At 36.5% G+C, this 14,949-nt stretch overlaps 1 protein-coding gene across 1 annotated transcript in view; it reads left to right on the top strand.

Annotated features, from left to right (window-relative positions):
• The first annotated feature begins 2,343 nt into the window (after positions 1-2,343).
• marchf4b (membrane associated ring-CH-type finger 4b) overlaps positions 2,344-14,949 on the top strand; it is a 16,999-nt gene continuing 4,393 nt past the window's right edge. Inside the window, exons 1-4 of the mRNA XM_060876884.1 lie at positions 2,344-2,846; positions 3,084-3,403; positions 13,093-13,248; positions 13,526-13,718. Of these exons, the coding sequence (XP_060732867.1) occupies positions 3,146-3,403; positions 13,093-13,248; positions 13,526-13,718 (607 nt within the window). The 5' untranslated portion in view covers positions 2,344-2,846; positions 3,084-3,145. The remainder of the gene's footprint in view (positions 2,847-3,083; positions 3,404-13,092; positions 13,249-13,525; positions 13,719-14,949) is intronic.

Below are 14,949 nucleotides of genomic sequence, written 5' to 3'. Positions count from 1 at the left end.
GCGCTGTCAACGGCAATACGTCAACGCGTCCGCCATTTTGAAAAGGAAAGATTCGATTCGGAGTGAATGCGTCTCTAGGGAGATGTTCAGGTCCACCCAATAAAAGTGACAGTAAATCGCATTATTTTATATAAAATCTACTTCATTAAACCAAATATTAAAAACTTACAAGGCAAGTGAAAGTGAAAGATTAAACATCTTTATCTTCATCTATATCTTCATCTATAAGCAATATGTAATCTTTCACTTTACATAAACATAAAGTGAAAGATTACATAAACAGTCATTTCAACTCAAGTCAAGAATCAAGTAGCTTTTATTGTCATTTCAACCATATATAGCTGTTGCAGTACACAGTGAAATGAGATATTTCTCCAGGTCCATGGTGCTACATAACACAAAGATAGAGCTATAAGGACTTAGTAAGTTAGTCCTAACCGCATAAAGTGTATCTGTGCAACCTGGTGTATACCGTGTGAGACACAAGACAAAAAGACAGTGCAAGACAAGACAAAAGACAGAAAGACAGTGAAAGACAAGAAAAAACACAGAAAGACAGTGCAGGACAAGACAAAAAGACAGTGCAAGACAAGACAAAAGACAGAAAGACAGTGAAAGACAAGAAAAAACACAGAAAGACAGTGCAGGACAAGACAAAAAGACAGAAAGACAGTGCAGGACAAGAGACAGTGCAGAACAAAAGACAGTGCAGGACAAGACAAACTTTTGTTCTCATAAAATAAAATACACATAATGTATGTGAACCATGACTCTTCTCTAGTTCTCTAGTTCTGTTGTGTTGGTTATTGTTACATCCAAATGCAACACAGTGTGCTAGGATTTATGCAGCAAGTATTTGCAAATACGCCTGCAAATCTATGCAGTAAATATTCTGTTTTAAATTCAGCCCACTTTAATGGGTTTAACTGGGAAAATTTCTTTCTTAAGGTGCTGATATTATTATCTCACTCACTCTCACTCATTTTCTACTGCTTATCCGTACTACCTCGGGTCACGGGGAGCCTGTGCCTATCTCAGGCGTCATCGGGCATCAAGGCAGGATACACCCTGGACGGAGTGCCAACTCATCACAAGGCACACACACACTCTTATTCACTCACGCATTCACACACTACGGACAATTTTTCCAGAGAAGCCAATCAACCTACCATGCATGTCTTTGGACCGGGGGAGGAAACCGGAGTACCCGGAGGAAACCCCCGAGGCACGGGGAGAACATGCAAACTCCACACACACAAGGCGGAGGCAGGAACCGAACCCCCAACCCTGGAGGTGTGAGGCAAACGTGCTAACCACTAAGCCACCATGCCCCCCGATATTATTATCTAATCTCCAATATTTTGAAGGTATTTAAAGAGAATATGTATGGCATAAGTAACTCCACTGATGTTTAAGTGGAGTTACTTAAACATTAGAGTTTAACTCCACTAATGTTTAATGTTTAATCAACACAATTAAGCCAAATTATCAGGATTAAATGATCATCATTCATATGAAAAAAAAGGGAAATGGTAATAGATATAAACAAATGGATAAATTGACTAAAATAAATGGAAGGAAATAGGTAACAAAACAAATATAAATGTTGCTTTTTTCACAGCTCCACAGTTCCCAGTTCTGAGCTCAGCTTCATGTGTGGAGTTTTACATTTTCTCCTCATGTCCATGTGGATTTATTTATTTTTTTTCAGTTTCCTCCCACCAGTCTTCCCAGGATAGGCTTTGGATTAACAGCAGCCCTGATCATGATAAGGAAGTTATTTAATGAATGAATGAATGAATGAATGAATGAATGAATGAATGAATGAATGAATGAATGAATGAACGAATGAACGAATGAATGAATGAAATAGAATATGTGGTCAAAAGTAAAGTAACATCAAATTGTGCAGTAATTTACACAATTCATAATGATGATGATGATAATCATTATTATTATTATTATTATTATTATTATTATTATTATTATTATTATTATTATTATTATTATTATGTAGGTATTTAATATTTTAAGTATAAATAGTATTTATACTTATAGTAAATAAGTATTAATCTAGGCCATGAAATATCTCATCTAAAATAATGTATACTGTACATCTAGCATATCATTGAATATACATCATTGTATATACTTCGATAAAGTTCCACTTATTACAGGCTACAGATAGCAAAGAACAGTGTTTACAGTGATAGCAGTGTTTTCTGGCATGCTTTTCTCCTGGCTGGATCCCTCTTGCATCACGGAGGCTGGTGTGACGTCGCTGCTCAGCTCTGGAACTGTCCCGGGAAGCCGTGGTGCTGAATCCGCAGCGACAGGCGGACAGGCTGCAACATCGCAACCAGCCACACTTTTCTTTCCTCCCGCACGTTAAAGGCATCGTTCGGGGACCCAGCTGAGCCTCTAGCGCCTGGATTATTGCAGCTATCTTGAAGAAACCCCCGCGGAGAGACGCACGGTTTGGTGAGGGGAAGAGGATGTTTAAGGATTGAGTCGAGCTTCTGCTGCAAGTCTTCTTCTGCAGAATAACACCTGAAACAGCCTATGTGTGAATATTAACTAGGCGTGTGGAGGGTTCAAAAAAGAGATGCAGCAAAGCGCAAATATCACACAGAGAAGTGCGGGGAAAACTGGGCTCTTTTAGCCCGCAAGGACATCGTGCGTCAGGCTGCATGAAGTGACTGCCTGGAAAATAGACATTTCAAGCCTGGAAATTCTTTCACGCAGCATGCACAGATCACACAATGCACATAAACATCAGATTTCTATGTATTTTTCTTATAAGTGAGTGTGTCGTTTGATCGTTTTCATCATTTGTGGAAAGACAGGTGAGTCTTCATTTCGCTTTTGACTAATAGTACACGGTTTGTGGATGAATATTAGATAAAGTGACGAGTCTCGCTTGGATTTAATGAAAAAAAAGATCTGAGTTGTGATGATGAAGCCAAGTTAAAATAGGTCCAGTGGAAGACTAGATAGACAGAGTTTAAGGGATTTAAGGAATATCAGGAGGTCTGTGGTTCCTTTTTTGACTGAGAGCAGCGTTAAACTTTCCGTATCTCCAGGAAGGCAGAGTGTCCAGCGTCACCCCCAGGCTCATCTCTTTTCTTCTCGCGGTGAGGGACGGATGCAGTGCGGCCGCGGCATGCTGAAGGGCCGCTGCTGCTGTGTGCTCTTCCGGGACCTGCAGGTGCTGCTGCTCAGGGACATGAGCGGACACCGAGACAGCGAGGCTCCCTGCACCCAGCCCCGGTCCGCAGAGGACTCAGTGCTGGACACGGCGGTGGCAGAACTCTCCAAAGATAAACGGGATGAGCGCTTCTCATTTATCAGCTATGCCGAGGGCACGCCGGTGTGCAGGATCTGTTTCCAAGGGCCCGAGCAGGTATATGCTTTCAGAACATTCAGAACCATTTCTGCAGTAACAGGTTCCATAGAGAACCATAGAACACTTAGCTTTTTATATATATATATATATATATATATATATATATTTCACCTGAAAATGTTTACCTTTAAAATAATTGGATCAAAACTAAATTTAAAGCATTAAAGGTACACAAGATGCAATTTTATAGCATGCTTTTTCCTATAACCAATAATTACCTTTCGGACCAGTTTTGCTAGGATAAGCTAGGAAATGTTAACTATCTAATGAACTCTTAAAAAACTATTTTCTCAAGGTTTGCAAAGTTTCACGAGGACACCATTTCAGTTTAATTAAACCCTCCAGATGCCTTATGGTGCACCATGTAGGGCAAGTGTTAAATCATTCATGAAGATAGATAGGTGCTTGTCTTAGAGCTCATAACTCAGTGCACATGCACCTATTGAAGAAAAGGTTTGTGCTATAGGGAATTTAAGGACACTCTTAGACAGAGAACGTGCTTTTACATGGCTTTTACTTTATTTGCTATCTCATGGATGGTTCTAGTTTTGTTTTCAATCATTTAAAAAAGTGTCTGTAGCTGGTACCAAACTGTAAGGCTGCCACAGAATATTTTTTTTTGTATAAATGTATCCTAAAGTCTGGATATTTAAGGGTTTTTAGCTTCCCAAATGTTTTTCCTACAAAGGTTCTATAAGGGTTCTCTAAGTGTTGCCCAGGAGGGACAAACCAAGTAATGCTTTAGGGAACATATTGAAAGGCCTTAATAATGGTTGGAGAGTTAAGGCTTCATGGGTTCCTAAAGTTGCTGGAATCATAGGTGATAATCCATATCTGGAAAAGCAAAATTAGTGAGATAAACACTATATGGGGAACCATTAAGGGTTCCATGTAAAACTGTACAACATTCATCAGATAAGGGTCCAACCCCTTAATTAAGTAGACTTTCTAAAGGCTGGTTATCTATGTGTTCTTAGATTACTATCTGATAGGGGAACATGTTTTTGAAAAATGTTTTCAAAGAACCTTTAAGGGTTCTCTCAGAGGTAAGATAGAAAATAAAAAAAAGATTTCCACACGTATTAGATAAACCCATCTAACATATTAGATAGGCTGTAAATACTTTCAGCTATCTATGTATGGTTTTCATGTAGGACTTTAGATAACATTACAGTATATACTGTTCCAAACCATTTACAAAGACCTTAATTAAAATATGATTTTTTTTTTTGGATGCTTAGATTCCTTAAAGGGTTTGGAACCGTATCTGATAAACATTATTTGTTTAGACAAGTTGTAGAGTTTTGCATAAATTCTTCAACCCATTAGGGTATCTATCACTGAAGAATAAAGATTTCACTAGAAACTTTTGATATTTAGAATTAAAATCTAGCTCTTTAATAAAGCAGTCATGCTTCAAGAACCTCTGCAATGAGGATTACCCAAATGAGGCAACATAACGAACCAAAGCATTTCATAAAGTCAAGAGTATAAATTTCAGTGTAAATTTTCTGTGCAAAAATATATCCTTATGATCAGAGAAAATGACCATAATAAATTAGGATTTTTGGCAAACAAATTTATATTACAGTCAGTTCCAAGTCTGATTTGTAAGAAAACTGTTAAATGAGTTGTCAGTGTAGTAGTTACTAGATTGGTGCACCTGAAATCTCAATGTGTATTTGTGAATTTTTAAACACTAATTTGCCAGATGTTCATGAATACATTCAGCAATCATATGTGAAAAATTTGGCTGGTGCGTTTACTGTACTGCATACGTAACCTACGTGATGTGCATTTGAGTCAATTCTGTCATTTGATCCAAGGCTTCACATGCACAGAAAGAAGGGAACCTGATCCTATTCAGCAGGAATGGATACTCTACTCTGCTGATACACATGGTGCATGAGGAAGAAATTACATACACTGGCAAATAAAATAGAATCAACAACATTGAGCAAAATGTTTTTCTATTTTTTTTTAACATCAGAACACATCTGAATGATTCACATGGATATCATATCTGAATTCTGCACATTATGCTCAGTGCTATGAATCAAAGAGAAGTATGTCAGTAGGGTCTGTGAGGCATCCTACAAACCAATCATTTTCATCTGTCTCCTCCAATTATAAGACAGCGACCTGAAGCACCTGGGTTGTGTTATACGGAAGGATCACCAAATTTGCTGTTGGATCACTAAATACATATGTGAGCTGTCTACCGAACAAAAAACACAACCCACAGATATCAGGACTTCCTACAACGTGTAATCAATCACACTGCTGTTCTGGTTATAGAAGGATGAAAAACAGCATAGTAATTGTACTATTGTTGCTGCTGGTAGAGAGAAACAGAGCAGAGCAGAGTCTGGGGATAATAAATTGACAGAGAGAAGGCTTAGATCAAGAGCATTTCTAGGGAAACATTTGTATAGTGAATGTCATCTTTGGACTGATATCCAACATCAGCAGAAATGTTGACAGGACTAAAATTAAAACTAAAACTTTAGGCATGTGCTATCATGAGGTAATTGTGCTTCTGATATATATATATATATATATATATATATATATATATATATATATATATATATATATATATATATATATATATATATCAGAAGCACAATATATATTCAGATGTGGATTTAAACTCAAAGTAGGTGTGGCCAAATCCAAACATTTATTTTTTTATAATATTTTTTATTATTTATCACATCTAATCTCATTTAGAGATGTGTACAGCAATGCTTTTTTTAATCATTTTCACATAGTTGCACTTGGTTCTGATAACCAATATATAAACACACTCTTAATTTCTATTTAAACCTCCAGGTAGCTACTAAAGATCAGTGAGTGATGGTTGTAAATGCATAGCATAAACTTGGTCTTTCTCTGTCCCATGAGCTTCATGTCTGCATATCATATCTGACTGCCGGGTTGCACCTACATGAAAGTAAAAGCCTCCTATTCATGCAGCATGTGCTACTGAATCTCAGTCCTAATGCACTTCTCTGGACCTTTCTGGCATGCTATCTCAATGAACAGTGCACCTCCTATTCCTATTTGTATTTCTGTATGTGTGTCTATTTAGAACAAATCACCTGCTCAGTATAGACAAGGTATTCCTATCCGGTTACATTCCTAATATAAACACTGAGTCACCAGTTTATTGCACAAAATAAATAAGAGATCAACTGGCATGAAACAGTGCACATTATCTTCCCTTCTTTTTGTCTTCCAGATTATAATTTCAATTTCAACTCAATTATTTAATATCCGTTTATGGTCTTCATAGTTTTAACCTATTATGCCGCAATGAACCTACGTGCAGATCAAACATGAACAAGAACAATAAACACATTCATTTCTGTATGTCATCCCGCTGTTGCTCAGAAAAGATTTCTGAAAAGTCATCTGTGTGAACATGCAAATATGTGTGAGGACTCAGGAATAGGTGTATTAAGTAATAAGTTTGAATATAATAGGTACTGATAATTACATAGATTACTAATGGTGCCAGTTACTCAGGGATATAAATGTATTTATACAGTTGTACCATTCTGTTTACCATTTTCTGCATTTATCCAAAGAGCACTTTATCTTTATTCTTTGGATGTTATTTTCTTCATACGTTATTGAATTATTTTTATATTGTGTTAATTCTGTATCTATAAGCACTGAAAGTACAGGATAATGCAATTATTATAAACTGCATACAATTAATTCCATTAAATTCCATTTCAGTGTGATTTGTACAGCACTTTTAGTAGACATAGACATTGTTTCGGAATGGATATTGATTTAAACATTTGCTGACATTTTTTTACAGGCATAAGAATACAGGCATAATATTGAAGAAATCATTCTGTATAATATAAACCATGAGACAGTCAGTGTAGGTTGCAGGTCAGAAACAGAATAATAATAATAGTGTTCATGAGTGTGCATGACGTGTCCTACGGTCATGACAGTACATTTAATAAGCAAACAGCAGCATGGCTACACTCCAGCGCTCATAATAATACGAGTCCTCATTCCACTCCACCGCTACATTAAATTCCCCATACAGTGCCCTCTGCTCTCCCAGCAAATCAGTGATGGAAAAATTGATTTCACTACAGCACAGGGCTCTTCTCATGTGGGCCTTTGGCTGCCGAAGCACATTTCTGAGCTATTATGTGCCAAAGGTCTTACTTTGCTGATATCTATTTCTTTTGTCATCAGTGACACAAGTAATTCATAGCTTCTCTTTGCAATGGTACGAACAAGAGTGACACTGACACAGCTATGACTTCTACGTCGTACCATAATTACATGAGTATTGATTTTTCTAGTAGTGTGCGCCTCTTGACTTGCTGGTCAAAACACAATCAAACTCCCACTTGTGGAGATGTTTTGTGGAAATGTTTAAGCAACAGATAACGTGACAATGACATGACTCCTACACTGTACAATCATAATATGAGTATTGATTGCTTTATTTTTTGACTCACATTTCACTACCTAAAACATGATTTTGAAAATATTTGAAATGACCGGGCTCTAAAACATAATGGTGAGTGCAGTTATAGGAGGATATTTAGCCACATTGGTGGTATGAAGCAGTAGTTTTACTCCCTGACCTTGATTATTTCCCAATAAGAACACATCCTAATTTTTTTTTTTTTATTAATTAAAGCAACCACCATGAACAAGATGTCTTACATAATTGCATTTATTATTATGGCGCATATGGCGTAAACTCCTGTCATCACTTAGGTTATAGCAGCTATAAATGCTTGTTCTCTCACTAGCCTCTTACAGCTTGCTCATTAGGGATGGAGAGAGATATATAGTATTTTAAATGTTAAATGAATACTTTGAAATTAATTTTAAACTTTAAATGTATGTATTCATTTATTAATTTTTTCTTCTTCTTCTTCTCATTATTATTATTATTATTATTATTATTATTATTATTATTATTATTATTATTATTATTATTATTATATCTTTATTTCTTCTTATGTTTCTATACTTTGGTAAGGCTGCTTTGGGACAATGTGAATTATTAAAAGCACTATACCAATAAATTGAATTTGAATTTGAAATTTGAATATAGAAGTCACTGTGAATTACAGCTGATGCCAGATGTCAGATCTATTGTCAAAGAAAATTAATCAACATCTTCTGACAAATCAGATATGAGAATCCAACATTGCTGTGATCTAAAAGGATATACAGCACACTCAGCTAGTAATCACAAGTAAGTTCATATCCTGAATCCCTTGAGCATGTCATTTTGGATAGAAGTGACTGTTACAATTAGTAAATTTAAAAGGATTTCTTTAGGCCAGACCATCATACTTGACAATTTTATTATTATTATTATTATTATTATTATTATTATTATTATTATTATTATTATTATTATTATTATAAGGACCCCAAAAACGTTTATAAATCAAGGTGTATATTTTTGTATTTTGTATTTTATGTTTGTGATTTTGTTTTAATGTCTTCATCTGCATTTAAATAGGCAGAAAATCTTATATTATGTGGTTTGTATCTAATGCCCACAAGCATCCCAAAATCCATATAAGAGCTACAGTTTTTAATGAAGCCAGACTTAAACTGATTAAACAGAGTCAGCCAGAGTCAGTTATTTCCATGAATTTCAATCAATACTTGAAGTCCTACTTTCAAAGTGAAAGAAAAAATATTTGTCATAATTCATAAGTTATTAAGTTGCACCACTGATTTTTACTCTGTATGAGATTCTTGAAATATCACAGCTGCATCAGGTCACTGAAAGGCCTTTTTGCAGCTTCACACTGAAGGTGCACTTACATGCAGTAGGCCATTAACTGACTTATCAGAGTTATTCATGGTGAGAGAAAGATTGTGTGGATGTGGAGCAGTTTTTTAGTGTTGCTGTGAGAATGAGATGGCTGCTGCTCACCCTCTGCCCCAATGCCGGTGGATGGAGGTGGATTAGCTTGGGCGTCTGGCCGGGCTCCCTCTTTCCTCCTGTGCCTCCTTACTCCCATTGGTCAGTTCAGCTCTCCTCACATCCTCCTGCCACCATTCTCCCACCGCGTCCATCTGCACATGGGCCTGTTTCTGTACTCGTGCTCGCTGTCTGTTTCCTCCTACTGCGGCAAATAAGGTGTCACGGCTATATCTAATACTCAGGTTTAGTTCGAGACTAAAACAAAGGTTTGAAAGATGTGGAGTAAAGCTGCAAAGATTGTGACCGAGGGGCCCAAAGATTAAATATGTAACCCTAATTGGGACAGATATATTTTTATTTCCATAATCGCTCACAGTACACTGTTAATTATTAAGTAGAAAGTGTTTTGTTAAATGTTATATATTTAATCTAATTAACTATTATTTATATATTGCTTTCAACAATAGTCATTGTCACAAAGCAGTTTCCCAGAAACCTAGATCCCTATTTCGATCCTTAATGAGCACGACAGAGGTGAAGGTGGCAAGGAAAAAATCTTGAGAGGAATCAGGCTCAGAAGGGAACCCGTCCTTGTCTGGGTGACACATGGATAGTGGGATTATGATTCATTACTGTGTGTTGAAAGGATGTTCTAAATTAGCATGGTTCTTTTTACAGCATCAGTTTCTTGATACAGGTTTACAGTGTCCAAGACAAATGATCTAATATCATCTACTTTGGTGAATGTTGGGAAGCGTTTCTGGGAAGTAAAATCTTTAGGAAATCTATGTGGGACCATCAATAGGACTAGAAAGTGTCACAAGTGCTGAAAAGTAGAGCATCTGTATAAGTCAGGCAGGTTCAGAGCACCAAGGAAATCAGGATCAGGAACTGAAATATACGAGAGAATATTTGGAACAATTCACAATTCGAGTTAATATAAGAAAAGTCACAAAGGTTAGGTTTAAAGTGATACGAGATTGAAGGAACTCTACAGTGTCGTTTAATTGTCACCATTTTTTTAATGAGATCAGTTATGACCAGAATTTCTTATGAGCAGAACAAGGTGCTGTGATATCATGGTGCTCAGAGATAACTGAGAGCACTCAGGGGTGTTAAAACCACCAAACATCACTACACTCATTTTCTGAGTTTATGGACTGCACCAGTTTTCAGTAAGTAGCAAGTGCCACCAAAGCCTCTGTAATCCCATTTTACCTACAAAGTGACACACATGTTAAAGAGCACAGCCCTGATGCCTTTTTGTCATTTAGTGGTCTTAGGGTTCCAATAACCAGTGTGCAGGTTACAATGTCTATTAGTTTGGGTTTAATGATATACCGTCTCCATATTTTTACGCTTCACAGTATCATATCCATCAGGTCATAACTGTGCTTTTAGCATGATGATGAAATTATTGGTAGGAATCGGGACTGTTCATTTGGTGCATGTCTCTCTGAGAGCATAGGAAAAGCACACTGTGTTTTCGAGTGTTCATGTTGCTCTGTGGGAAGGTGGAGCGTTTGCACTGAGATGACCACTCCGGCTGTGCAGCACCTGTTCCTAAAGTCTGGTCTCTACTCAGAGATCTCGGCCAGAACGGCCTGGAGATATCAGCCTGAGAATTATTTCTATAACAGAGTCATTTACAAATCTACAAACAACAGATTTTCTCCATATGCTTCCTCGTATAATAAAAAATATTTTTTAATTGGCTTGCGCATTTAGGTAAAACAATTCATAATATCGCTGATCATTCATGTCTTCATGACCTGGTCTTCAGAGAGACTGTGGATATTTTAGCACCTGATAATCATCTGTAGATTTACTGTATATATAATGTATTGTGCTACAATTAGTGATGCAACACACTAACAGTTGTTTTTGGCATTACTTTCTGATCTGAGCTAGAATGACTTATTTGGCAGATTCTTTCATCCAGATTACTTTACATATGTGACTGACAACATAGCTCATGTACACAAAGACAAATCATCTAAATACGTGTCGCCGTCATCCCTGTGTGTGTTTTTTTTTTTTTGCAACAGAAGCTTGTAGAGAGTAGCAGATACATTGTGATATCTGACATCAGAATTGTTTTAAAATGTAAAAATTGTATCAGGATATTCCTAGTTTCAGTAGAGTAAGGTCTTATTGATTATGAGTCAGGTTTAAAAATGAAAAACCCCTAAAAGAAAAGAAGATTTGTAGTTACATTTGTAATTCACTTGGCATATATTATTAAAGCATGAACATAAAACAATCAATCTAAATGTCACTCAGTTCACTGCTTCTCTAAAAAACCAGAAACCATGTTCTTACTTTGCTGCCAATGTTTTCATTGCTACATAATATATGGTAAGCAATGCTTAGTCTGCAGCATGAAGTGATTCATTAATTCACTGTCCTCGTTGGGGTTTAGTACAGCAGAACACAACTTGTATGTGTGTGTTCAATTCAAGCATTTCCAATGTCTGCAAGCCTATAATCAATAATTTATATCATGGCTATTAAACAGAGCAGACAGAAATCCAATTGGTGTAAATGTGTAAATCTCACAACTCTTGGCTTTCCTCCCAGATCACTTCGTATCTGCCAATGTTTCTCAGGTATACGGTTATGAATGCCAACAAGACGAATGCATTTGAGACACATTACATGATTTAAATGGTTGTAGTGAAGAAAACATTCACAAAGCTGTGGGAATATGAAAATGCATTTCAAACAAAAATACTTTCCTAACAGAATGATTGTAGTGGAAGGAAAGTAATTTAGCCAGGACATTATTCATTGCTCATTATTCAGATTGTGATCGTTTGTGGAGAAACTGTATTGATTTTAATGGAAGACAGTGATGTGTCTCTCTGGAATTTTACAGGAAAATCCATAAAATATGTACAGTGTTTCTGGTGGGAGGAAGAGAGTAGGCTAAAGGACTAGGTAGGAGCTATAGGGGAGAAAACTGTTTGTACTTTCCAACATTTTAAACTGTATAATGGGGATCGACATCATTAAGTTTACCACTGAACTGAGCTGACTCACAAAATCTGAATAATCTCCCCATAAACTACCATTATATTATAATGTAACGCATAAAATGATTTTTTAAACAAAATATTTTTGTTATGACTATGTAACATCTTAAAATCCTAAATTATTATTTGCATTAAAATATATTAATGAACAACAGCAACAAAAACGAAACAAATACTGAATTGAGCTGGAGAAATCATGAAATCCTTAGTTACCTCGCTGGTTCTTTCCAACTTTTCTTGGCCAACGAGATCTTGCACTGACTTCCACAGTTTGATGTTTCTTAATGACATTTTGGACAGTGAAAATCAGGAGATGGAAGCACTATGCTAACTTTTTCTAGACTTCTTAAGAGTGAGAGAATGTATCATGCTTTGAAGACTAATCTTATTAGCAGTTCTTAATCTATGTAGAGTTGGAAGAGAGTGCCCTATAATTTTTTCTACTTTGTAAAATTTATCAAGTATAAAATAACTCTTGAGTCCTACATGTAGTATACTATAAACAGTATGTTTGTAATTTGGTTGTTCCACCTGCTTGTCCACTGAGCAAATAAAAACCTGGCCAGAACATGACAGCTCCTTGTCCGTGGATACTTACGTATATGCCGTCTTCTAAATATTTGTATCTGACTGGGTTTAGAAGTAAAGAATGAAATGGCTGATCCCTATTTACTTACATTATACATCCATTAAACTGTACTGTGTGTGTGTGTCAGGGGGAGTTGCTGAGTCCATGTCGCTGTAGTGGCTCTGTCCGCAGCACTCACCAGCCCTGTCTAATTAAGTGGATCAGTGAGAGAGGCTCCTGGACATGCGAGCTTTGCTACTATAAGTACCAGGTCATAGCCATAAGCACAAAAAATCCCTTACAGGTAAGTTTCTCTCTCATACACGCAAATTTGCGAACATATGTTAAATCTAAATCTGCATCAGCCGTCACAGAAATGGAATCTGGGCAAAAGAATTGCACAGTCAACCACATCTTTCAATCTTTAGAGGCTGTTTTTCCTGAAGACAGTTTAAACCAATCGTCAAATCTCTCAGGATTAACGATGATGCTCCACTGAAAAGTTATGACAATTTGTTTTCTTTACAAAGTAAGAAAAATGTCACCGTGTAACCATTTTCCTTTTCCTTCACTTCTTGAAGTGGCAGGCCATCTCGCTGACGGTAATAGAGAAAGTTCAAATTGCAGCAGCCATCCTGGGCTCACTGTTTCTAATCGCTAGCATATCATGGTTGGTGTGGTCTTCACTCAGTCCTTCAGCGAAGTGGCAGCGCCAGGACCTGCTCTTTCAGATCTGCTACGGCATGTACGGCTTCATGGATGTGGTGTGTATCGGTGAGTATGAGGCCGTTTTCAGTAGATATCTCAATATTTCAGTCATATTACTTCCCCTCAAGCCCAAATCAAATCTAATAGTGGATTGTGCAATAACACATGGTATGGTTACTAATCTGAATCAAGATTCATCAGTACCCAGACTGAGTATGTGTTTCTATTTCCTTTCATATAAAGTAGGAGTTCTCTGGAGCTTGTAGGGTGGTGACATAATTTCAGTTTTTATTGCCAGTGTTAACATTCAGTACTAAACAAATTTAAAACAATTAAGGAGTTTTTTATTCTCTGTGTTTTGTTTTATATGACAGACGTTTCCAGATTTCACACCGGGATCGTTATCAGTCTACTAAAGACTAATGTGTTCTGCTGTCTGGTAGAAAACGATAATTTGATATTATCAGTAGTGTCAGAATATTAACAAGACCTTTGCTGCAGTACTCACTTCACATAATATTGAACATATACAATATTATCTGAAGTGAGAACTGCAGCATTGAGACGTATTCCTTAGTTGAGGTCTTTTAGAGGTTATTTGCTTCCATTGATGAATAGTGATGTCAGTATTTTTAGCTGGCAAGAAGGGTAAGAATATTCAAAAGGGATATTTGGTTATCTTATGTAAATATTAAAAAAAAATATGAAATCATAATAATACAATCTTTGGTGGGAATGTGCCATTAGACGTCTTAATCCAAATAAAGATCTTACAGGATATTTGTAAACTGTGGCAGGGCATCATTGTGTAGTTTGATTCATTTTATTTAATATAAATATGGAGTATTTGTTTATTTTATGTTGGATAATGAGTTCATTAGACTGAAACATTTTCTACTAATAGTCCTGTCTTATTTTACAATATCATAGGTTACGCTCCAAGGCAAAATGCTCCTTAGTGTAAAACCAGGTGGTCAGTTGTTGGCCAGGTGCTCAGGTTGCCTGAATTGCACTTATTCAGTGGAATCATAGGCTAAAATTGGCAGATTCTCAAGATACTCTCTCCATCCTTACCAGACAGGAATGCTGTTGTTATTAAGGTGAGGGAAGGTATAACCAAATATTAGGAAAGAAACTGCATGTGATCTTTTATCTTTGTTTGGAGAAGCTCAAATCCAAGTATAAGTCTGGGATTCATACTTCAAGTCAGGATAATAGATAATCATGTAATAGAGAAGCAATTTAGGAAAAATGAAAAATGTCCAGGACTCAAGTACTACATCACTAGTTCTTGAAG

Source organism: Tachysurus vachellii, chromosome 8, assembly GCF_030014155.1.
Source record: "Tachysurus vachellii isolate PV-2020 chromosome 8, HZAU_Pvac_v1, whole genome shotgun sequence".
NCBI lineage: Eukaryota > Metazoa > Chordata > Actinopteri > Siluriformes > Bagridae > Tachysurus > Tachysurus vachellii.
This window is presented reverse-complemented; position numbering and strand designations above follow the sequence as displayed.